The 23,685-nt window shown below is 39.7% G+C and overlaps 2 protein-coding genes across 10 annotated transcripts; one reads left to right on the top strand and one right to left on the bottom strand.

The window, feature by feature from the left end:
- Nucleotides 1–219: 219 nt before the first annotated feature.
- On the bottom strand, nt 220–10,381 carry cdhr2 (cadherin related family member 2). Of its 2 annotated transcripts, none has more exons than XM_028415675.1 (31): nt 10,311–10,381; nt 9,260–9,316; nt 9,112–9,171; nt 8,871–9,010; nt 8,740–8,790; nt 8,568–8,657; nt 8,282–8,371; nt 8,079–8,201; nt 7,730–7,876; nt 7,547–7,622; nt 7,352–7,461; nt 6,911–7,132; nt 6,680–6,829; nt 6,440–6,601; nt 6,297–6,358; nt 5,978–6,221; nt 4,599–4,838; nt 4,444–4,513; nt 3,768–4,352; nt 3,603–3,674; nt 3,372–3,421; nt 3,132–3,283; nt 2,939–3,035; nt 2,755–2,843; nt 2,596–2,667; nt 2,249–2,384; nt 1,918–2,039; nt 1,729–1,842; nt 1,555–1,638; nt 1,238–1,301; nt 220–1,171 (listed from the first exon to the last, which is right to left on the bottom strand). In XM_028415675.1, exons 1-31 carry the CDS (start codon nt 10,318–10,320, stop codon nt 1,010–1,012), a joined length of 3,903 nt encoding a protein of 1,300 aa, XP_028271476.1. In that variant the 5' UTR covers nt 10,321–10,381; the 3' UTR covers nt 220–1,009. The 2 variants fall into 2 exon arrangements, with proteins under 2 accessions (XP_028271476.1, XP_028271478.1); XM_028415677.1 differs by having other exon boundaries at nt 220–1,156.
- Nucleotides 5,034–22,688, top strand: rnf44 (ring finger protein 44). 8 transcript variants are annotated; one of them, XR_003671331.1, is made up of 13 exons: nt 13,739–14,162; nt 15,291–15,483; nt 15,837–16,059; nt 16,241–16,408; nt 16,665–16,838; nt 16,933–17,094; nt 18,013–18,128; nt 18,351–18,438; nt 18,543–18,664; nt 18,755–18,854; nt 18,957–20,248; nt 20,516–20,565; nt 22,550–22,688. XR_003671331.1 is itself a non-coding variant. In XM_028415721.1 (11 exons), the coding sequence occupies exons 2-11, from the start codon at nt 15,377–15,379 to the stop codon at nt 19,017–19,019; spliced, it is 1,323 nt and encodes a 440-aa protein (XP_028271522.1). In that variant the 5' UTR covers nt 5,034–5,131; nt 15,291–15,376; the 3' UTR covers nt 19,020–22,431. The 8 variants fall into 8 exon arrangements, 5 of the variants coding, with proteins under 5 accessions (XP_028271522.1, XP_028271523.1, XP_028271521.1 ...); XR_003671329.1 differs by having other exon boundaries at nt 18,957–20,565; XR_003671330.1 differs by lacking the exon at nt 22,550–22,688 and having other exon boundaries at nt 20,516–22,431.
- The last annotated feature ends 997 nt before the right edge of the window (nt 22,689–23,685 follow it).

Genomic DNA, 23,685 nt, shown 5'->3' with positions numbered 1-23,685 from the left:
TTATTTGGCAGGTGTTTCTGTGTATTGTGAATAATGTGAAAATGTTCTGATGGCGTGCACAATCATCTCCCGAGGAAACGTTATGACACCTGGTTTTTAATCATTAGTGTATTTTAATGCCATGATAAGTGATTATTGACATGCAACAATTTTTTTAATGTGCTTTTATTCCGAGGTTGGTGATGTCGGTGTTCATACATTAACTCCATACAAGTAGGATTAAATCCACACATTTTATTCACTTTTATTGCACTTGTGTTACATTCATTTAGTTGTAAACAGTGACATCATCATTTCAATCTGCTGCTTGTATGAAGTCACTCTGCATGGCATTTTGATTTTCTCTTTTTTAACTTAAATGACACTGAAATTTAACAGGTTTTGGCTGACATGCAGTCATAAATAAGAATTTCATTCACACACTGACATAAGGCAATATTCGTTTTTTGATCTTCTTTCTAGTAGCGTCTGTTGCAACAAAGATTATCGAGTGTCGACATAACTTAAAATGTAGTTTTATTTCAAAGCAAACCAAACCAGTTTTTAAGCCATCTGCTCAGTATATTAACAAAAATAAAGTGATTGACATGTGCAACAAACTGGGTTTGTTTGTTTTCCCCACTGTTTCAGTCCAAATTATCTGAATTAACAGTTTCTACACAAGGTTTTATAAAAATAAATGTAGCTTTTTCATAATTATGCCCCATCATTAGATGAGAATATGGATTCCACTCTCATAAAGCTACAACCAGCAGGAAGTTGATTTAAGTTTCAAGAGTGGAAACATGGCTATATTCCTCTGTTTTTGACAAGCCAAACTAAATTCCATGTTTTAAATAATTCTTACTTGTTTTGGTTTTAGTTTTTTCTTCTTTCTTATTGTTTGGATAAAGTAATGAAAAAACTGTCTCTGTCACAACCGCTCAGACCAGTTCACATGCAGTTGGATTTGATTGGAGAAGGCGACATAATAGGTTCATGTGAGGCCTCACTCCCTTCATTATTTACATCACAGGTCTGTAGTGTCAAATACAGGGTTGGTGAAACCCACACAAGCTTTGTTGGAGCTGTTCTTCTGTTCCCGCTGTGCCAGCGCCTCACCCAGAGGCTCGATGTACTCTGGTGGCCCACCGTGCTCCTCCTCTTCCTCAATTATCTGCAAATGTGGAGCCTTTTTAAAATTAGACCATGTTCTAATATTTATAAGTGCAAATGAAGATGGATTTCAAACACTCACCATGAGAGGATTTATGCCCTTTTCAGCCAAGGCTATGTCGTCAGTGTAGTCTAGGGAGTTGAGGCTTTGCAGAAAAGAAACAAAAGAGAAACAGTCATCTGCGTGCATACAAATAATAATTACATCAAATGTTTTTGATTTGAACAAAGGTCATATGGCTGGGCTCAAGGAGCCAGCAGGTTGTCACAACATGTTGTAGTGAGCATACTGCGACAAAATGTTCACCTGGAAATCATCCAAGTTTATCAGAGTGTCTGCAGAGTGGACCTTGTAGTATCACTGTGTGTCAAGCTGTGGAGACTGAGAGTTTTATTTACCTGACTTTGTCCACATCTGAGCTTTCCTCATCTAAGTCCAGCGCCATAGTCGTGTCAATGTTAAGGTTGAGTACAGGATTAGCCCTGTCAAAGAATATTGATACCAACACAGTCAGAGTTACATATTATATATTTCATATGGTACATGCATTCATTGTGCTATTGTCTCCTCACCCCTCCATGGTGTACTTGTTGGTTCCAGGTACCACAGCACCACTTTTCTGGTTGTCAGACGTCATCATGGTGGCAGAGTTCATGGCTTTAGCAGCCTTCAGCTTCCTCTTGTAGCTGCAGAGTGGAATGAGATAATTAGTAAACTACACAGCTAGGTCGAACATTATTATTAACTGTCCTGCCCCTTACTTTCTGCGAGTGCACAACAGCGAGGTTGTGAGGACAGCCAGCGCAATGATGAGACCTCCCACCATACCCAGCAGGATGTACCGCACATAGTCCACCTCTTGTTCTTCCACTGGAGCTGTCCCCTGATGCACAAATAAGAAATCTGACTCAAGTACAATGTAAGGTTTAATTGCCGCTCTTTGTTTATCTCTAGTAATGTGTGCATGGATATTCTGTTTTTACATTGCACACAAAAAAGCCCAGGTTCTTTTTATTATTTTTATATTTATTATTATTTTTAGTCATTAAAAGATAATGACATCCTAAAGGTTAAAAACACCTTTATACTTACAATGTACTTGAGGCCAAGCTGTCCCAGTACAGGATAATGCTCAGGATCAGAGAGCATCTTTTCCACCTCACTGGAGGTCAGAGCTGTCCCATTGGCATATACAAAATATGCCACTATGACGGTGGTGTCTGAAGCCCTGAGAGGAAAGCACAAAAAAGGGATCTGCTTAAAATCTAAACCATCTACACTTGCTCACCAATATCATCTGTTTACAGGTGCACTGGCACCACCTACTGGACACAAAAAGTATAAAAACTGAGAACTACATTCTGTCAACAGCAGCCAGTAATTCTTAGAATGTAAGATTTCGCTGTAAGATAATTTAAAGTTAATGAAAATGAACTCACCTGGATGATTCACTAGTGTCAGACTTGATGGCAACAATTTCAACAGCAGCCTTTGTGGCAGCAGTAAGCGCCCTAGAAAAAGCAGATTCCTGTCAATTGATTGAACAAATACTAAAAATGATTCAGCTCTTAGTAATAAGAGTAGTAGAAAAAATATACCTGATGATTTCATTGAGCTTTTGCTCAACTTCGACTGCAGTGGATGAAAACTGAAGTTCAACTTTGTAGGATTCATCAACGGTGAAAATCTGCATTAAAAGAAAGAAAAGAAGCTTTAACACACAGGCTGCAGTTTAACTCATCTCACCATGTGAATATAAATCTACTGATTTCCTTCATTTACATCTAATACAGTGCTGGATGAGAGGCCGCCGGTGTCAGTCGCAGTTACTGTTACCAGGTACTTCCCTTTCAGCTTCATGTCAAGCCCTTCAGTAGTTCTGTGGAAAGGTAAAATAAATCACATGTAAGCCCCTCCTACCCCATTACATACAGTCAGGACACTGAAAGAGAATATGATGTAAAAGTGTACTTACTGAATAATGCCAACATAAATGTCTTTCTGTTGTGTGGTGACAGCCTCAAACAGCGTCCTCATGTTACTTGTGTGGTTGTTTGTGTCTTCAAACTGGACGGCTGTTACTTTAAACTCAATCTGCCTGTTTACTCCAGAGTCACGATCTACAGCCTGAGAGCAGATAGAGCCACAGCATAGACTACAACAGCACTAACATGTCATGAACAAGATGATACGTCAGGCTTTCATTCATACTCACAGTGACTCCCGCAACTGATGTGCCTTTACTTGCACTTTCTGACACCACAACTAAAAAAGACATTACAGTTACACAATGGCAGAGAGAAAGAGAGAGAGAGAGAGAGTACAGCCTGGCCTGTGGTATGTTATGTAAGTTAACGCTTCTGTAGCTTTAAAACACATTTTAGCTTTGCAACATCGAAATAATGTTATGTTGCAACCTAAGAATACAACTCAAACTTACACCTACCAAACACAGAGTCTGAGAAAATGAATTCTGGAGCGTTGTCATTGATGTCCTCAATGTTGATGATCATTTCTCCTAAAAGGAAATGTCACAGGAAAAACAAGTGTTTGTGGAGGATTTTATGCTTTTAGTGAGATTTTAGTCAGCTGTAAAGACCCTAGTGCTGACCTGTAGTGATGCTGTTGTTTTCTCCTTTCTCTGTGTACTCATCCACCACCTGTGCCTCTATCACCGCCTGCTTACAGTCTTCATAATCTATCTTGTACTCTGGGTTGACTTTAACCTCCCCTGTTGGCTCCAGTATGAACCACTGGCAGGGCGTCAGGGTGTCATTGCATCTGCATTTGACAGATTCCAGCTCATAGATCAGGGAATGGTTCCCGTCTTTATCACTCCCCAAGAATTTCCCAATGGCCCCACTGATGGTGGTGTTCTCCTTCACTGTCACAGGTCCCACTGGCCTGAACTCGGGCCTTTCATCATTCACATCCAACACGTCCACATCCACCATCGCCACGGCTTTCATCTGCTCCAGATCTGTTGCTTCTACCCGAAGTTTGAACTGCTTGCGAGTGCTCTCATAGTCCAGCTCTATGTCCGGGTCCACACTGATGTTCCCCCTGTAACCGTTTGCATGTGCAAAGGTTCGAATGATGAAGCTGCCAAAGCTTCCATCAATGATGCTGAATGAAATCCGGTTAAAGTCTGTAGTTTGGTCCATATCTTCAGCAAAAACAGAACCCACAAATGCACCTGTTTGAATGAGGAAAAAGGCCTTTTTTATTTACCCTGACAGAGAGCAGTGTGCAGTCAGCTGCTGTGCAAAGTCATTTAGGCTACTTGCCTTTCTCTCCTTCGTTAACAGAGAATTTGTAAGAAGCGGCTCCAAATATTGGAGAGTTGTCATTGACATCCTGCGACACATCAAAACATTATCATCCTCCACTGACAGCGACACTCAGCAGCAGCATGATTCCAGTGATCTGCTAAAAGACCTACCTCTACCACGATGATGACTGTGACGGTGGTGGACAGTGGAGGAGTTCCTTTGTCAGTAGCTGTTACATTGAGCTCGATCCTTCCTTTCAAGTTTGGATCCAGGGCCTCACGATCCAGTTCACCTTTATTCCTTAACACACCAGTGTTGGGGTGGATGGTGAAGTTGTCACTGTATTTGCTTGGCATGATTCCATACACTATTTGGCTGTTTGGTGTGTTGGGCTCGTCAGCATCAGTAGCCTGTCCAAACCAGAAACAATACATGGAAATGTGAAGAAGCAGCATTTATTTCTTAATAATGCAAATTTAGCTGCTAAATGTATTATTTGTATGTTTGTGTTTATATATTGTTGTTTACTTGTAGCACATGTTTCGCATAGGAACTCTACATTCATGTTTATGTTCCGCACGGACCTTTTTGTCAGTCGCACCTCAAGAAAAGCATGGAAGCAGAAGTTTACTCCGCAAAGGGAAGTGTTTTTTTTTAGGCTTTCCTCTGTTTTAAGGACTCATTCCTTCATGGAGCCAGCGAGGTATGATTGTGATTGTTGTGTTTATATATCGTAGATATATTTCGTTTATTAATAAGTTGTTTGGTCGTCACTTAATTATGCACTACTTATATTGACAGTTTGAAGGTGGGTTTGTTGTCATCCAGCTGTAACTGGCATCTTATTTCCTGGAGGGAGTGACAGCAAATAAGCCACAAATAAACCAAGAAATATTTTTCAATGAATCTCCAAGTACTAAACTACAAAGCACACACTTTAGTCAGGATTAGTTCCTGCCTCTATGAACGGGAAACTGTTTTAAATTAAAATCTGTGTTGTTTATACAATTTTACAGACACAATTATACATCTTTAAAAAAACAGGACAGTTGTTTTAATTATTTTTCTCTCAAGTTTACAATATAACAGTTAAATTAGTTAAAACAGTTTGTCATGTTTTCATCAAAGTAACACCTGGTGTGTTGAGATAGGATGTAATGGGTATTTGTTTTATACAAATCCATAACACAAATTCTATACTAAATTAAATTGCTGAATAACAGCTGTCACTGAATGAATCAGTGGCTTTTATCAAACGATTTGCTCCCACACAGCAGTATGAGATCCATTTAAAACGTGACAATATGTGTTGCTGATTAAATGGACTGAGTTTTGCACTTAACGGAGCTAACATCAGAGAGAATGTGTTATATTACATGTGTAACCGTGATCTTGTCTCAATAAGACAAAAGAGGGTGTTGTCTCCAAATTTTGTAATGTACAATTATTAATGAATTATTAATGAATGATTTATACTGTTATGACCAAGTATTGTGACAACATGTGACATCCCTAGTAATTTATAGAAATAACCACTGCTTGCTCATACCTCTATCTTAACGTCAAGCTGTCCACCCTCTTCAACAAACTCCAGGTAGGAGTCTCTGTTGATGACTGGAGGCTGGTCATTGATGTCATTCACAGTGATCTCCAGCACTGTGGTGCCGGGCTTCCCGTCTGTGTCTCTGGCCTCCAGAGTGGCTGAGTACAGAGATCTGACCTCACGATCCAACAGAGTCGCGTTTTTCACATAAATTTTGCCCGTGTTTCGCTCCACATCAAAATACAGGAGTCTGAAACACATGCACAGCTGGTTTAGTGGTGTTGTGAGTTACAGCAAAATGTGGATTGCTGCAGTGTTGACCTACATGCTCTCTGGAAGAAGTCTGTAGGTGATTTTGCCCTCATCCATTGTGTCAGGATCCTCTGCCTGGGAAAAACAGGGTGTCCTTTACATCTTTTTTTTTCTTTTTTTAATCTTTCATGTGATTCCAAACTGTTAAAGACTCACAGTTATGGTGGCCACCACTGTCCCAGCAGGAGAGTGCTCGGAAACATTCAGCTTGTATGTGTCCTGTGGGAACTGGGGGCTGTTGTCATTGGCGTCTCTTATGTTAATAGTAACTGTAGCAGTAGAGTGGAAGCTGGTTTCTTCTTGATCAGTGGCAATGACCTACACCGGGTCACATGCATTAGACTCGTATAGAACTTTATACTTTCATCAGTCTGACTGAATCTGTTTTTGCTTTACCTGTAGAACCATTTGTTGTTTTTTTTCAAAATCCAGATTTTCGGGCTGCCTGACCAGAAGCTGAACAAGGCTTTCTGACAAGGCAGTCTGAGGTTCCACAGAGAAAACATCCTTATCTTCTCCCTCCAGGGTGAGTCTAATGCGGGACATCTGTAAAAAAAAAAATATCCAGAATGTCTCAGGCTTGTACATGCATGATTTAGTTGAGCATTGTGATTTTTTTTTTCTTACCTTATCCGGGTCTTTGACAGTCATGCCGATGGGAATGGACCCCAGCGAGTGCTCTGAGACCTCTCCTGTGAAGTGAATTTCCTTCACGCAGCTGAGCTCGTCTCCTGAGCCTTCACACTTGTAAAACTCTGGCTTGTTGTCGTTGATGTCAATGATGTTGATGTCTACACTAGCTGTGGTGCTGGCATGGACCCCATGGATGTTTTGTTTAGACTCAGTGGCCTAAAGTAGCGCAGATTAAAATAACACACATCTGTGTAAGAGTTCCATTCCCCGTTCTGAGCGTCACTTTCTTTTAATCACTTAGAGAGAGCGTCTTCACTCTTGTTAGGCAAATACGGTATATGAAAAATAATGGCTAGTAAACACTTTGTCAGAGTGCATTTACTCACAGCATACAGTACTATTATACCAAGATTATGCAGGAAAATGCTCCTGTACCTTCACAGTCAGGGTTACAGTGTCACCAATTTCTTCTCTGTCAATTGGTGAAGCCACAGATATGACGCCATCATTTGGTGAGATTGTAAACTTGCCAGCTGCAGTGGAATCTGTCGAAAAATGTGGACAAAACCCCTAAAGTCTTACTTTATCAAGCAAAAAAAAGCAAATTCAACACCAGCTGTTCCAGCTCACCCTCTATGCTGTAGACCATATCATCATTGACTCCTGTGTCCTGATCTATGGCAGTCACTTTGAACACAGACTCGCCCTGGTAAAAGTTTGAAAGTCTCATTTACACATAAAGAGTACAGCAGCAGGTTCACTGCCTGTAGATCAAGCTTAGCAGCAGAGTGAATAAAATCCATCAGTACTCACCACAGGTGAATCCTCTACAACTCTAGCAGTGTAGGGAATACCAATGAATCGTGGGTCTAAATCTGGGACATCCACAACAGTGATGAAGGAAAAAACAACACTCCAGTAGAACTTTGTTTCATTATAGTAACACCGGCCTCCACCGTCCTATGATGAGAGACAGAACCATTCACATTTGTATTGCAGTGTTATTTACTATATACTAGAAAGGGGATTATTATTGATTGATCACTCATATATATCTGTTAAGTGTCAATATTAAGGGATATTTGCAGGTGATTAAGTCATCTTTAATCTTAATCATTATAAGCATCAAGGCAGTACTATGCATTTTAAACGTCTTACTCACTGTTGCATTGATCTTCAGTCGATAGAAAGTGCTCTTTGAGGTGTAATTCAGATTTCCAATGAGTCTAACTTCACCAGTTGTGGGTATGATGCTGAACAGATTCATTCCATCGCTTGGAGTCACCTAGAAACACAGTAAAACTTTGTTCATGCAACACCAGGATGCAACATGACTGAATTATGTGATGTTCAAAGAATACTTACTTCATCAATTCTGTAATTAATAATACCACCACTTGAAATGTCAGCATCTGTGGCGCGCACAGTGAACAGAGACATACCTACAGCAGTGTCCTGATGAAGAAATGGGGGCAAAGAAACCAAAAAAATAAACACATAGCTACATCATGATGGACTTGACAATCCTTGCTTTTCTCTTACAGTAACTGCACTTAATGATGATATAAGGGGATAGGTCCTTATACTGAGGACACATGAGACTAACATTCACTTATTAATATTATATGACTTGCTTAGGAAAATGACTTACTTCTGCGACCTCAATGTCATAAGATGACTCCTGAAATATGGGTTTGTTGTCGTTTGTCTCATTCAGTATAATATTTAACACTCCAGGTGTCTGAAAGACATGATTCGTATAATGCATATGATGAAAACACTGACATGACATAGATAAGCAACACTAAATAAATGTCACTCACATTATTGGGACCATCAGAGACAGTAACATCAAGTTGCATTACATCACCGCTCTGTAAGAGATACATTGATGAAATAAAAACACATCAATGAAAGAGCAAAATGAAAGGCTCATGTGTCTACCATACAGTACCTCTCTGTCAAGAGCTCCTTTGACAGACACTCTGCCAGTGCGTGCTTCAACTGCAAAGAATGCAGCGTTGGCTCCAAAGAGGGAGTAAGTCAGTGGGTCATTTTCTGCATCTGATGCTTGAATAGTAAAGGCATAGGCACCTAAAAAGACACACCAATAGAATATACAAATTGTTTGCATACTTTGTTAAGGCATAAAAATAGTTTTCAATAGTTCACACACACACACACACACAGAGTACCTATGGGGGTGTCTTCACACACATGGTAAACAAATCGGTTGATTATAGGACCAGTATTTGCTGTATGAACACACAGAATTTAAATGTTACGCAATGTCTACAAAAATATTAAAGTATATATAATAACACAAATCCACTTAATATGCACCATTCGTTAAGCTGATGAGGCACAACAGTAATATAATTCCTGCAGTCCCCGCCATACCTGCAAATAAAACAGAAAAATGAATAGTCAATAACTAATTAATAAATACATATCTTGTTACCTAAATTAATCATCTTCATATTGACGATTCTATAACAGATTGTACTAGCAAACAATGTTTGATTTATTTAGTATGTTAACAATTGACAGCAGGCAGTACCCTATTGTTAAAACACCAACATAGTTCCATGTTCCATTAACATGTATGTGGTAAACAGATGTGTAGTTTCATTAAAAAAAAAAAAAACCTAAAGACAGGCTGCAGGACAGATCATAGATCTGCTCTGAATTTTATTGAGTTAACAGCACTTTTGGCCACACCCATGCCAGTAACAGATTGGTAGGTGGAGAAAACACCCTAAAGGTTTTATTTACTGAAAGCAGAGCAGCCCTGTGCTAACTAACAAGACCCCTGATAGATGTTACATGGTGTTAAAGATAGGAATATTATTTAAAGCAATTACAGGAATATGAGTACAGGGACATTTTTGTTGTGTTACCAGGACACACACCTCTATAACTTAAAAATAGCTTAAAAGTGCTTAAACATTTTCCTAATATCTTAAGGTAATGACAACACAATGAAAACAACAATGTTTTTACAAGTTAAATTTAAAGACAATCAATCTATAAGAACTAACTTTTGGCTCTGTGTAGCTTTTGTTTGTTTATTAAGCTTTTGTTCTTCATATTTACTTGTTTTTGTTCCTCGGGTTGAAATATTGTGTCAAATTTGGATGTAAGCAATAATAATTTCAATCAATTGAGAAATAAACTGATTTCAGACCCACATTAGCTCTGATTACAAATTATACAACCTTAAGATATCTTTCATGAAGATTTCATGGTAACCTATCTTTATAGCATATTTTCCATACATTTTAACATATTTAGATTCTCTTATTGAGAAGAATTAAAATCATAATGCTCCATAAAAGTATACTAACACTTTAAAAAGGTAAATGTAAATTTAACATGTAGCAGTCAAACTCACCAGGCAGCATTCACAGAGGACTTCTCCTTTACTGATGCCCGGATAGGACCTTTGGCTCCTGGTGATTATCGTCTTGTAGCTATAAACATAAATGATTAACAAGCATAGGAACAGACAGCCAATTACACAGCACTGTCTCACAGTCGCACTTACTCGTCAGAAAAAACTTAAACAGATCTACTTTGACAAACTCTTGCTCTCACATATGGCTACAGATTGGCTGTTTATGCTTAGGATGAGAAATTACTCTCACAGAGCACCCCCCCTCGCCCAATCATTGTTTGAGCAGCCCCGTCCCCAGGACTACACTGCATCGTGCCATTCTGGGTCACCAATACCAATACCAGAACCACACGAGCATCTGAGCGGCCTTTTTGATGAATGGTTGCTTCTGTTGTCATGGCAACAACAGTAGTCTGATTTCGTCCGTAGACAAAACACTGTTGTGACCAGCAGGCTTTGTAAAACATGTCTCATCAGAACCAATCAGTGGACCTCGAGTGGGCTCGTTTTTAAACCACAGAGACATGCCCTAATGAGCTCTTCCCAATAAAACCACCACCCCCCCACCGGCCTGCCCTCCCAATTAAAGGACATCTCACAAAGGATTGTTTTCTCCTGGACCCAGTGGCTTCATTCATACTCAGATATTTGCTTCAACACAAAAGGACAGCACTACAACTCTTTACAACAGAAAGCATTCGACAGGATGTTTAGAGTGAGGGTACACAAAAAAAACCTTGTTAAAACTAATACTTGTTAGCGGTCATGCAAGAGTGGCTGTTGATAAAAGAAAACATATTCTTTCTGTTGAAAAACAAATACAATGCAAATATAGATTAAAATGCATACTTAAAATATACAGTGATTGATGTATTACTCAGTGTTGTAGTATTAAGAGACACAGCAGCTCTAAGAAAAACTTATTGAAGCATGTATATTGTTGTAGAGTCCCCATTTTATTTGGCATGTTAGCATACCAAATAACAGTTGTTGAATGAAACGAATCAAAATATATGCATTAAGATGTTAATTTGTTCAGTTCAGATAATAGAATCAGACTTTTTAGAGGTATTTAGAATATACTTTATTAATCCCCTTGAGAAGATCCCTCAGGGAAATATGGGAATTTGATTGAAGCAAATATCTGTGAAAACAAACTGAGCATTATTACAAACCCTCTCAAATAAAATGATATTGATGAGATCCATAATCTTATCCAATTCGACTTTGGTTTATGACGCACAGCACTAAACAGAGCACTACCCCTCCTGATCCAGCAATAGAAATTTATAAATGGGCGTGAACATAATAAAACTGTCCCTTAGCAATTCCAGTAAACAGAAACACGATTTTCCAAAACCTAATTTGAATGACTCAATGATAACAGGGGCACTCAGGGTGTTGTGGTTTACAAGATTACAAGTGCTGACAAGATAAATGAAGCATCTTAGCTCAAGAAGAGGACACATAATTATATAATGATAGGTCTTTGTTTACAAATTCTATGGCTTGGATGCCTATTTCTCAACATATAATCAATAATTGATCATAGAAAATGTACAAAAGGCAAATATTTGAATTCTAAATTTACTTTTACTCCTTAACCTTTAACTCTCACTGACTTTCTAAGTCAGTATCGTTAATGGAAGGAAAATACTGTGGGCGACCTTTGACCCCGTGCATTTACCTAACAACCATGTAATATCAATAATGCAGGAAATAATTATCACTTTGCTACATCATATTTACATGAAGGGTGTTATGAGGGAACATTTAAATAGTGGATGGTATAATAAATGTCTTAATACATGTTTTCACGTAACTATTACAATAAAAATACTTTTTAGCAGCATTTTACTCCTCTTGTTCAATTCCCACGGTAACAGAGGACCTTACAATTTAGAGTCAGACTGGGGCGCCTTTTTCTTTCCATTACGGTAAAAATGGCACCGCGGCGTGTGCTCTCTGCTCTTGAAATACGCAAAAATGGGGGTGTAACAGGGAACTGCAGAAACCCAAAACAGCCGGGGAGCCGGGCTGACACTTCCTAATCAGACAAACCGGCTTTAACGGAATTAATCCCGGGGGCTGAGATGCCATAAACCCACAGAAATATACCCAGAATGTGCCGATGTTAAGAAACTCTAATGTTAAGCACCTTTTTTCACAGCAGTGGTGAAATCCACGGAATGTTCCACACGGCAACAGCTGACCATAGGATGCCGCACTTAGCCTAACGAGATGTGATCAATACAAGGGAAATATCAGTGATCAGATGGTTGCATATTAACAATCAGGTAACTACACTACTCCTCTTGTTGTTTCTTTGTCTCGGGTGGTTTTTCAGGGTTTATGGTGCGTGTCTGCGGAGACGGTTAGACGGCTTATTAGGGCTGTCATCCTGCTCAACCTCCAGCCCCTCCTTGTTTTGCTGCTACCGAGTGCGATGTTGTAATGTTTACATTTAGTCTATGTTGCACACGGCTGCTGCTCCTGTGTGCCAGCCTTTCATTAAGTGCACACTTGGGATGCATTCAAATGTTATGCTCCGATACTTTGCAGCGAAGCATCCTACACATGCGATATTATTTATTAACTCTTGCTGGACACATTGGGCCTGAAAGGTAGCCCATGTAAGGCCCAGTGAAGCTTATTATCTTCAAGTGCAGCATCGTGTGAAATACTGTGCAGCTGGATACACTGGCGAAGCATGGCTGCTGCCTTTCTCATATTGGATGATGAAAGGTGTTTCGGACTTGATCATGCCAGTGCAATATTACATAACCGGCTGGGTAGTCTACAGTAGGACACGATGGCCTCCAGTGAGAGTCAAAACAGACTGTGAGTTATAGACTCCCAGAAATGTTCTCTACAAAATGAAAACATGTTTTTCTGCAAACTGAATGTAATTAAGAATATTTCTTTTTTATGCTTTTATTTTGTTTTGTTTTATTTATTTTTTTTGTAAAATAGAGTAGTACAAAAGTGATGCTTTAAAAACTATGTGAAATCAGTTGGGGGAAAAGTTGCAGTGACACATGTGTCAGAATATTTTATTTAAAAAATATCCTAGTAGTAGTATTTATATATTTGTACACACTCAGTGTTACTAATGGTTATTGCATTGTTATTACTGCATGCAGTAATTTAATGTATAACTATTCCTGCATTACACACACACATTTTATACCCATGACATGTATCAGATAGAAATGAAGCAGCACCTCAAACTACTCTTGATGACAGTCCTTTATTAAATGTACATAGCAGCTCAGTTTAATGCCTGTTCGCTGGCAACATGACGCTTTTTGTTTATAAGCCTCAACAGGAACTGCTTGTTTTCATACACTGTAGCAGGACTGTCTGGATGTCTGCTGTCTGTGTTTGCTGCGCGCTGATTGGTCGCTCAGTGAAAGAGGCGTGGCCTCGTCATAACAATGCATTTCAAGGAACATACACGCGCCAAGGAATGTTTTCTTTCTTTGGGAAGCTAACCGTCCTTGTTGCACGTTTAACGGTATTTCCTGCTCAGGTGAAAAGTTGCCGTTAACGGACGGGTTGTTTTTTTTACGGGTTACGGAGACGTCGGAGTCGTCCTATGCATCAGCTGAGAACGCGTGCTAGCTGGCTAACGTTAGCAGGCTAATCCGTCGGGGACGTTGTCCAACAAAAATAGTGTCGGTGGAAGCTGCAGTCAGTTGATTGTACGTCAACGTTCTTTTCCGTCAGAAGACGGTTGTCGTTAAGAGGTGGTTACATGCAAGGATAACTTGATGGGACAAGACATTTTTGGGGGCTCGGACACCTGCCATCTCCCCTTCTCACCGAGCAAGCAAACTAGCTAAGAAAGTAAGATGTGTCTCTGTGTTGCAGCTCAGCTCAAAGCTAAACCCGTCCACACAATTGTTCTGTCTGTGGTGTAAATGTTTTGTGGCCAGATGTGCAGTGCTGTGTCTTAACCATGTAATAGCGTAAATACCATGAGTATTAGCAGACTAGCAGCAGTTATCTGCAGCTGGTGCTGTGTTGGACAAAGCATTAGCCTAGCTTGGCTGAAGTTAGCTTCTCTCCTTCAACAGGGGGCATCGCATTTGCCCTGTTTTTAAGGGACCAGCGGTTTGCCACTGCGATGTTGGTTCTCATTTTCGCAGAGGTACACGCAGAGCTTTGCACAGAACTCATAATGTAACGGTGCAGTGGGCTCTTATCACCCAGAGGTCCCGCTTCCTTACCACATCTTTTGTTGTTGCTTTGTCTTATGAGCACATGGCTTTCCATGTTTTTGTTCAGGCAGGCTACAGCGACCCCTATTCATGTAGCCCCAGACTATTTACCGCGTTAGTAACGCTGTTACTTTAACATATAAAAAAACGGAAAAATATAAAAATAAATCTAACTAGTATGTATAATATCACTGTTATGTCCCCATTAAATGATTGATTGGAAATTACTTCGATGTTTTGGTCTCTTGATTATAGTTCAGGCTACAAGCACCTGTTCAGCTGACAGGTGCTGTTTGTCTGTTGTGATTTAAGAGGTTTGTGTTATAACCATGTTTAATTTTACAGTGTAGTCAAAGAAAAATGGAAAATAACACTTACCACCAATGGTAAACATTATCTAGAATTGTGGGCAAACTAGGTGCCATCTAGAAGCAAAAAACAAATATCTCTATTCTCAACTTTAAGGTACTTGAAAGTGCTTGAAATGTAAATGGCTTGCTTCAAGTTATCTCCAATTTGAGTGGTCTTCACAGAAATTACCAACCATCAACCCCTATTTTACTAGCAAATAATGTATGTAGATATTATATAATTCTGGTAAGTGGGTGGTGTAACAGGCCTGAAAACATGTGACTGGCAGTATAAATATTTCACCTTGTATGTGGTATATTCCTGTTGAAAGGGCTGTGTGAAGTTACTACATTTTCTTGATGTGGCACATGCAGCAAGACTATTGTTTTTCTTTTTTTTGCAGGGTTAAGACAATCAGAGGCAACATTAAAGTGCCTCCACTGTACGGTTTCCTTTCCCAGAGTGTGACTCGTCTGTACGACGTCACCAATGCGACCATGGGAAATAGCAGTAAATAGGCTGCCACCAACAGCCCCCTTAAACCCGAGGACATTCCTTGGAGAGCCCTGCAACGCCCCAGTGCATCTCAGGAGAAGGTAGAACCTTGTCCTTGTCCTTCCTTCTGATTAATTGTAAAGTTAACGTAGAATTATGTTTACATGGAATGTTAAATGTGGGTTGCCAGATATCAGTTCAGTTGTGACTTACACACATTGTTCTTGTGTACAGTTATGTCTGTTGGCTTCTAATACATTCGTTATGATACTCACAAATTTGGTCAAAATGTAAATCCTAATCTGGACTTAAGTGTTAAACGCTGTCCCAAGTGTATGAGAAGAACTAATTTTTTAACAGATGACATACTCTTCACCTATTAAAAAGTGATTTTAATGGATAATACATTAAACATATCATGACGATCCGTTTGTTTTTCTGTTTGAACTTGTAGCCCACCTGTGAGACGCCAGTGGGGGAGACGAGACAGACCTGTACTGCACACCTCCCCAGTCCAGGATGAGACTTTCCATCATCTGCTTTTCTCCCAACATCACCAACAGGTTCCTTTAGATGAGTCCAGACAGTATAGCCTCACCAGCACACCACCACGCATGCTTCACCCTGCTGCTCACCTGCCCCAGCAGAGCCCCATCATGGTGGATCTACATGATCAGGTATCAGCACTTCTGATGAGTGGTGGTCACTCAGTGGTGGATGAGGTCTTTATGTCAGTGTATTTAGTACATTAAATGATGAAGCAGCGTGTGTGATGAGTGTCTGTTTGGCAAACAGGCTTCAGTATTATGCAGAATGTGGAATTACATCACCCCCCCATTTCACTTCTTCTCTTGAAAGATGCACCAGGGATCAGTTCCAATATCATACACTGTTACGACGGTGACGACCCACGGATTCCCCATCCACACCGGGCAGCCCCTTCCAGGGTGCAACACTCAGCAGCTCCCAGCATGCTCGGTAATGTTCAGCGGACAGCTCTCTCTGCTCTGCTGCCTTCCTCCTCCTGTGAGTTTGAAAAGGAAGAGCCCAAATGTCAGTGGCATTCATGTAGCACACCATACCAACCATACAATTTGTCACTGTTCATGACTAACAAATAAGCTGCTTAAATTTGTAGCTCAGCCTTCATATGAGCACAGTTATTCATAAAGAGAGGATACATTTAGTTTTTCTCTTAAAAATGCATATTCAGTAATATATTTGGTGTATTATTGGATTTACACTTACGCTTATGTCTGTTCTTGTTGTTTTCTCTCTTCAGCTTATACAGGCTTGCACCATGCAGCATATACCTGTGTCTTATCAAACCTTTCCACCCCTGATCTCCAGCGAGCATTTTGTATTGCACCCAACCCCATCTGTACCCCCCCACCAGCCGCCACACCTTACTCCTTTGAGCCAGTTTGTCCCTTTACAGCCTCAGCACCCACGCATGGTGAGTAGTTTGTTTACTGTTTATTTATGGGAACACAGAATATTGGTTGTGACTTGTTGGCCTGAGTCAGTCAACAACCTTTTCTCACTCTCAGCCTCTACAGAGGGTGGAGAACGAAGTTGACCTAAGAGGGGACCAGCACCCATTAGGAACCTTCTCCTACCCTCCTTCTCATCACCCACCAGCGCTGCCTCCTTCTCTGCCCCTACAGTATCTTCCTCAAGAGCCTCTGCATCAGGAGCTTCCCTTCGGAGTGGTAAGACATTTTCACACCTTTATTTCTCTGGGACATCAACTCAAAAAAAACATTTTTGTAAGGCTGAAAGTTGCTGATATTTTCATGTGCCGGCAAAGTTTCTGACTGACGTAGAAGCAAAAAGACCCTTAAAACTGTGAATTGTGGATGTGTGGACTTCCTTCAATGGCAGTAAGAACTGTATAAAAATGCTGATCCAGTCTTAAACCACCTAGTGAGACACTTTTACAGCCGGAGGTTGTCCACACCTGCCCCCTGTTTGCTAGCATCCTGCCTCTAGCTAAGTTGCTCAAAGGTACTGTGGCAGCTGTTGTGTTTTTTTCTCAAGAGGAAGTACATTACAATTTTGATACAATTGTCATCCAATAACTGCGCTTCTTTAAAGAATGTAGCAAACTAATTTATTGCCTTTTATGCAGGTCTATAAATTCTTGCAAGGATTAATAAAGTATTTTGATTCTGATAAATGTAAGCGCCGGGTAGCTCTAGACATGGATTTGAAAGAATCACAGATATAGTGCCTATTAAAATAAAATTCCCTGTTTACTTACTTTTAACAATGGCTGACCTTAGACATCCGTGTTTGCCTGCCGGCACTTCAGTAGTTTTTACTGCCAACTTGGATATATAAAGGAACTTTGAAGAAACTTTCCAATTAGAGGCAATCCTCTGTGAGGTCATTGTATCAAACCTGTAACAAGTAGAATTCTGTTTGAATGGCCCAGAGTTATGCTGCATAAACAAGCGCTCAAGTTTCCTTGATTCAGAGGGTTGCCTCAACTAGTTTTATGTCTAATTAAGTGAAAACATCGTTGTGCTTAAGAGTCAGTGATTGTTTAAATTTGTCATTAGACAGTGCTTAGTGTAGCCCTTTGTTAACTTGCTGTCAGTAACTGTTGTGTGTCTGTTTCTCTCCAGCCATATCCCCACATGCTGCCCCGGCGAGTGAGTGGACAGAGATACCGGCTGCAGCAGCCTCTCCCTCCTCCCCCTCCCCCTCCATCTTACTACCCAGGCTTCCTCCCTTACTTCCTGTAAGTAGTTGGATGTAAAAACATGTTTATTAAGTCTGCACTGTTTAGTCATGGGGTTATTTACTACTATTTACTTGTTTCCATCATGGAAGTTAAATGTGGTTACTTTTCAGTGTTAGTGTATTCAGGACGTATGCTGCTTACTACCTCAGTGATGCTGACCAATGCTGGTTACTGCTGGCTCAGCAGGTTAAACGTCTCTCTCTTGCTGTCCCTGTTCAGGTCAATGCTTCCTGTGCCTCCAACAGCAGTGGGCCCAGCCATCAGCCTCGACCTGGATGTTGATGATGTGGAGATGGAAAATTATGAAGTTAGTGAATTTGTTAGTGATATGTGTTGAAAAGAAGTCTCCAGGTTAGTTGTGCTTTCAAGCAACTGAAAATAATGAAAACATTAACGTTACCTTCTCTCTAGGCATTACTGAATCTGGCAGAAAGATTGGGAGAAGCAAAACCACGTGGACTTACAAAAGCAGATATAGAGCAACTTCCGTCCTACAGATTTAATTCAGAGAATCATCTATCTGAGCAAACGCTGTAAGTTTGTACGCCACCACTGGCAAAACTTTTAATGTATCTGCATAGACGGTCTACATCCTGGTAACTTCTTCCTCTCTCTTTCCTCAGGTGTGTTGTGTGCTTTAGTGACTTTGAGTGTAGGCAGCTACTTCGGGTATTACCGTGTAACCATGAATTCCATGCCAAGTGTGTGGATAAATGGCTAAAGGTACGGTTTGTGGTTAAATCTTACAAAATATCTTGTTATACTTCATGAATCCTGCCATGTTGTTTTTGTTTTTCTTACATCTAATATTGTTTCCACTTCCAGACCAATCGCACTTGTCCTATCTGCCGAGCCGATGCATCGGACGTACATCGGGAGGCGGAGTGAGAACTGTCTTTTGAGTGCTGAACTGGAAACCTGCACACATCAGAGTCTGTCCCAAAGCTGGGGACTCCTGCCACCTAACCTGCGTCCTCCAGTAAATATAGCTTACCAACCCACTACTCCTGCCCCTTTCTAAATAATAAGCAATCCAGGACTGTTTCTGGAGCCTATTGTACCTCTGCTGTGCTTCATTGTCTAAGTCTCATGAAACCCACTGCCTATTGCAGCCGATAGCCAGAGTTCTGGGGTTGCCAGCCAGTTCTTTCTCTGCCCCCTTGTTGCAGATTCCAAAGATTTTCCCTACAATGCATTATTTGCTGCTTTTGTTTACAGGGTTTCATTTTTATTTGGTGGATTTGGTTGCGGTGTTCATGAAAAGTGGGAGTCCTGCATTGGAGTAGATGAGTGGAGAACCTGGAGGATGATAGGCTGGACACCTTGTGCAATTAGCATAAAAAATAGGAGTACTTTAATGTGGGTATCTGTGTTTGGAGGCAACGCCTGACCATCATAGATGCATGTTTGTTTAGGTGTTGGGCAAAGTGACTTGTTAATAATGTATGTTCTGCAATAATGTATCGATCCTTTTTAACAGTTTTACTCCCTTATTTGTTTTAGACTTTGCCAATGCTATTGTGAAAGTGTGAGTTGCTGTGGTGAAATGCAGATTCTGCTAAGCCTGAGGTTATGGACTGCAAGCGATGGGACATGCAACTGCGGGGTCTTGTCTACCCCAGATAATCCACTCTGGAATACAGATCTGTACAAAAGCAGTCATGGATTAATGGACTGCATCTTTTCGAGGTCATCTAGCATAACTGCACAAGTGCTACATCCACCCTCCACGTCAGCATTGTTCCTCTGGCAAGTGTGTACTCGCGCGTGTGTGTGTGCGCGCACATGCGCATATTGTGTGTATGTTTGTCCTGTTCACAGAGCCAATGCATTGTGTAACCACTGGATACAGGGCAGCATGCTAGGATTTGCATGAACTGTTGATTCAGACTAGCAATATTTTAATCAAGCATCGCCACCAAAATTATCAAATTTTAAGTAAAAAAAAAAGACAAAGAAGCATACTAAAATGAACTGCTTGCTTATTCAGAGAGCGCCATGAGGGGAGACTAGCATGTGGTTACACCGCGACTGTTTTTAAAATGTGGGAGTCCTCGTCTGAAGGCTGTGCTGATGCCATTGAGCTCTGGAGGCCTGTGCAGAAAGCAATATGTGCAGTGAGTGGCAAGTTTTAAATGAACAATTTCTTCCCCTTTTTAGGAAGACTGGGCTTTTTATTTCTTTCTTTGTGAGCCAAATCCAATATACAGATATAGCCTACTGTTGAAGATTTCAGATCTGCCTTTTTATGACCTTGACAAGCACAAACCTATTACTAATCCTAAAAAAATACTTTGTCATTTCCAGTTGTTTTAAAAGTATGCCGTTAAAAAAAAAAAAAAGAAAAAGAAAAAAAAAGTTTATTTATTGGTTTTATCTTCTAGAGAATATCCATTGAAGGAGACCGTTGGAGCACTAACAATGTTTGTGTAAGGTATGTGTTATAATCTGGTCAGGTCATTGTCTTAGGCCATGCTAATGGTGTTGTAAAAGAGCAACTGTATGTATAGCTTCAGTGTGAATGCTTTTAGAAAAAAAACAAACGTTTGAAGACAGAAGAATGTTTAAAAAAAACCCTTGTAGAAGTCACTGGTGACACTCCACATTATGCCAGCTGTCTGTATGCCACAGTGATCAGAAGAAAATGACACAAAGCTGGAGTGTTCAGTAGTGTAGAAGCACTGTTAGACTTCTAGTTCCCTGCTTGTGTTAACACTAAAAAAAACTGAAAAACAGGATATATTTGGGGAGGGAGGGAGAAGAGCAACAAATGAACTTTTGCTTTTGGATTCACTCTTGTCTCTTAACTGCCCCAGTAAGCACTAACAGGCAGTTATAACCTTTGCTTTTATGTGTAAAGGGATTTGCCTTTTTGTTTCTTTACACTTTTGTTTCTTAAGTGAATGTGAGTCTTTGATGTGTGCCACCTTCAAGAGAAAAAAAGAAGCCATTTATTGAGTTAAACCCACAGCTTTGAGAATTAACCTATGTGTACATATCTATTCGCTGGCATATATTGTAAGTTTAAAAAAAAAACACTCAGGGCCTCTTGGTAAATAAAAATAAAAGGAGAACAGTCCATTTCAAATGGAAAGGATGCCATGAAAAGGTTATATCTGAATTTACTTTGGTCGTTTTCCTCAGACCGTAAATAATTTAATGTAATCAATTATAATATTCTGTTTTGTCTAAAAGAGTAGATATTATTACATCTTTTAAAGACAGGCATGCAAGGAAAAAAAAGATCAGTAAATATGTTAATAATATTCACTGAAAAGAGGCAATGTACACTGCAACGCATTACAAAGTGTTATTATTCAAACCTGTTTGACTTTTGTTCTTGTATTCAAACCATATGTTCAGACATAGCGGTTGTGAACCCATTTCTAAATGTGCCGCAGTGCACACTATCCTACTTAATTCACTCCCAAATCTACTTCAGAGGTGTTTGCATGACTTTAAAAAAAAGAACAAGAAAAAAAAACAAAGTGTGTTATAGTGGAGGATATCTCAAACATCTGGTGGGGACCTATTTAATGGTGCACAATATGCATGCTTGTCAACCAGATCCCAACTGATTTTTAGCTCTAGTTGGCTTTGGGTTCTGGGGGTTTGGATCTTAACGCTCAGCTGATAACTGCCATGCATTGTACTGCACACATTTGTAATAGAACTGAATGACTACAAGATTTTATTGCGCTATGACTTCATTTTATAGAGAAAAAAAAAGAACTGGTCTTGAATCCAGGAATTCTTACATACATTGTGTTACTGTTAATGCCCTAATGACTGAAAATTACATGCTCTGAAACTACTGTAGTTTATCAAAAGCCATAGTGAAAAGGTGCTAGATGTTCTGCTTTTAGGTATGAAAACTCACTTGCGTGAATGCAATAGTTTGTCATGGATCCCATGTATTCTTAAAGCATGTTATACCAATACCCCTAAACAACGTCAGTGAAAAACCAATATAGTTTAAGGGATTTAAAATAAAAAAAACAAGTGTTGTCATACTTATTTCAGTGTAGTACTGTACCTGCCTATCAGGCTTTTGCTCTCAGTGTATCAATATCTTAAAATGTACTGTTCACATATAGATACCTTAATTCATGTTAATGTTAGCACTATTCTTTTTTGGAGTAAATATTTAATTGACGATATCCAGCTACCCTATTACATAAAAAGAGAAGCTCCCATTAAGACCTAGGTAATGAGGTAATTTTTAATCTGAGAATAGAGTCTTGTAGTCTTTCTGTTAAGAGTTATTGAATAATCTCACAGCTTGTGTGGTGCAAAAAAAAACGTGTTCCAATAAGCAGCTAAAATTTATTTAGGATTTGTGATTGATTGCTCCGTAGATGCCATTTATTGTTTACCAATGATTTTTTTTTTTTTTTTTTTTTGCTGTGGTGGGATAGTGGTTTACTGTTCCTACTCTCCTTGGCCTCCAGGGGTCCTTGCCTGAACACCAGACTACCCACCCACCCAACAGAGAGCCAGGGGCATGTGTTCTGTGTTAGGCAGATATTTTTGCTTTGGTACTTGCACATTTACAGTTACCTCATTTTTTTCCATGTTTGTATTGGGGGTGGGGGTGGGGGTGGGAGGGGAAGAAAACAACTAATATATATTATATATAGGAAATGGTTCTTATTAATGTTATAATTTTTTCATTCCATTGGAATCATATTGTTTGTAGCATTTAACATAACTAGTTAGTGTATGATATATACATCTGTATACTGTTTGAAATTTTTAAGATTTGTACTTTTTTTAAATGAAAGTTGCTAGTTATGCTTTACCAAGTAGTGCAATCATATTTTTTTTAATTGTTGTGGCTGATTTGAGAGGGTTGTTCACTAATAAATGTATGATGTATACCAATAACACATTGGTCTGCTTCTGCTTGCAGTTTAAATGTTAAAAAGCAGCACCTGAAGTAAATGATTCAGCTAACATTACCTTAAAATATCCCACTCACCCACCCAAATTACTGTTGTTGCACCCAGCAGCAGCTTATCTGGCACATTTCATTAACACATGCACATGTCCAACATTCTCAATAAACCCACGTTTTTAAAATGTTTTTAATTTATAGTTGGAAAATTACATCTTTAAATGAGCCCATTTAGATGTTACAGGCAAAACAGGCAACTATGAGTAACCACAGGCACACTATGGGCAGACTCGTACTATACTAGTTAAAACCACATGTAAAAGCTGTGGCCTCTGTTAAATATTTTCAATTTCTTGAGCTTGAGGCAGTCTGCTTTACATAGTAACCAACCTGCATTTGGTCATTTTATGACACAGATGAGTCAAAAAAAACAACAAAATAAGGTAAATTTGGGGATTTTAAATATCTAACTTATGTACAGGTCATGGCTCAATGAAAAAAGAACAGGGTTCCCATACTTCCTTTATGTCCAAATCCATCCACCCGTCCACACTGAAGTCATACATACGCTCTCCAAACAATCACAGCACAGTTTGATGTGCTTGATCATTGTGGAGGAAGCATGTGTTAAACTACAGGTGACAGGTGATGAATTAG

The sequence above is a fragment of the Parambassis ranga genome, chromosome 10 (assembly GCF_900634625.1).
Source record: "Parambassis ranga chromosome 10, fParRan2.1, whole genome shotgun sequence".
NCBI lineage: Eukaryota > Metazoa > Chordata > Actinopteri > Ambassidae > Parambassis > Parambassis ranga.
The sequence above is the reverse complement of the archived record's forward strand: the minus strand, read 5'-3'. Positions and strand labels throughout refer to the sequence as shown.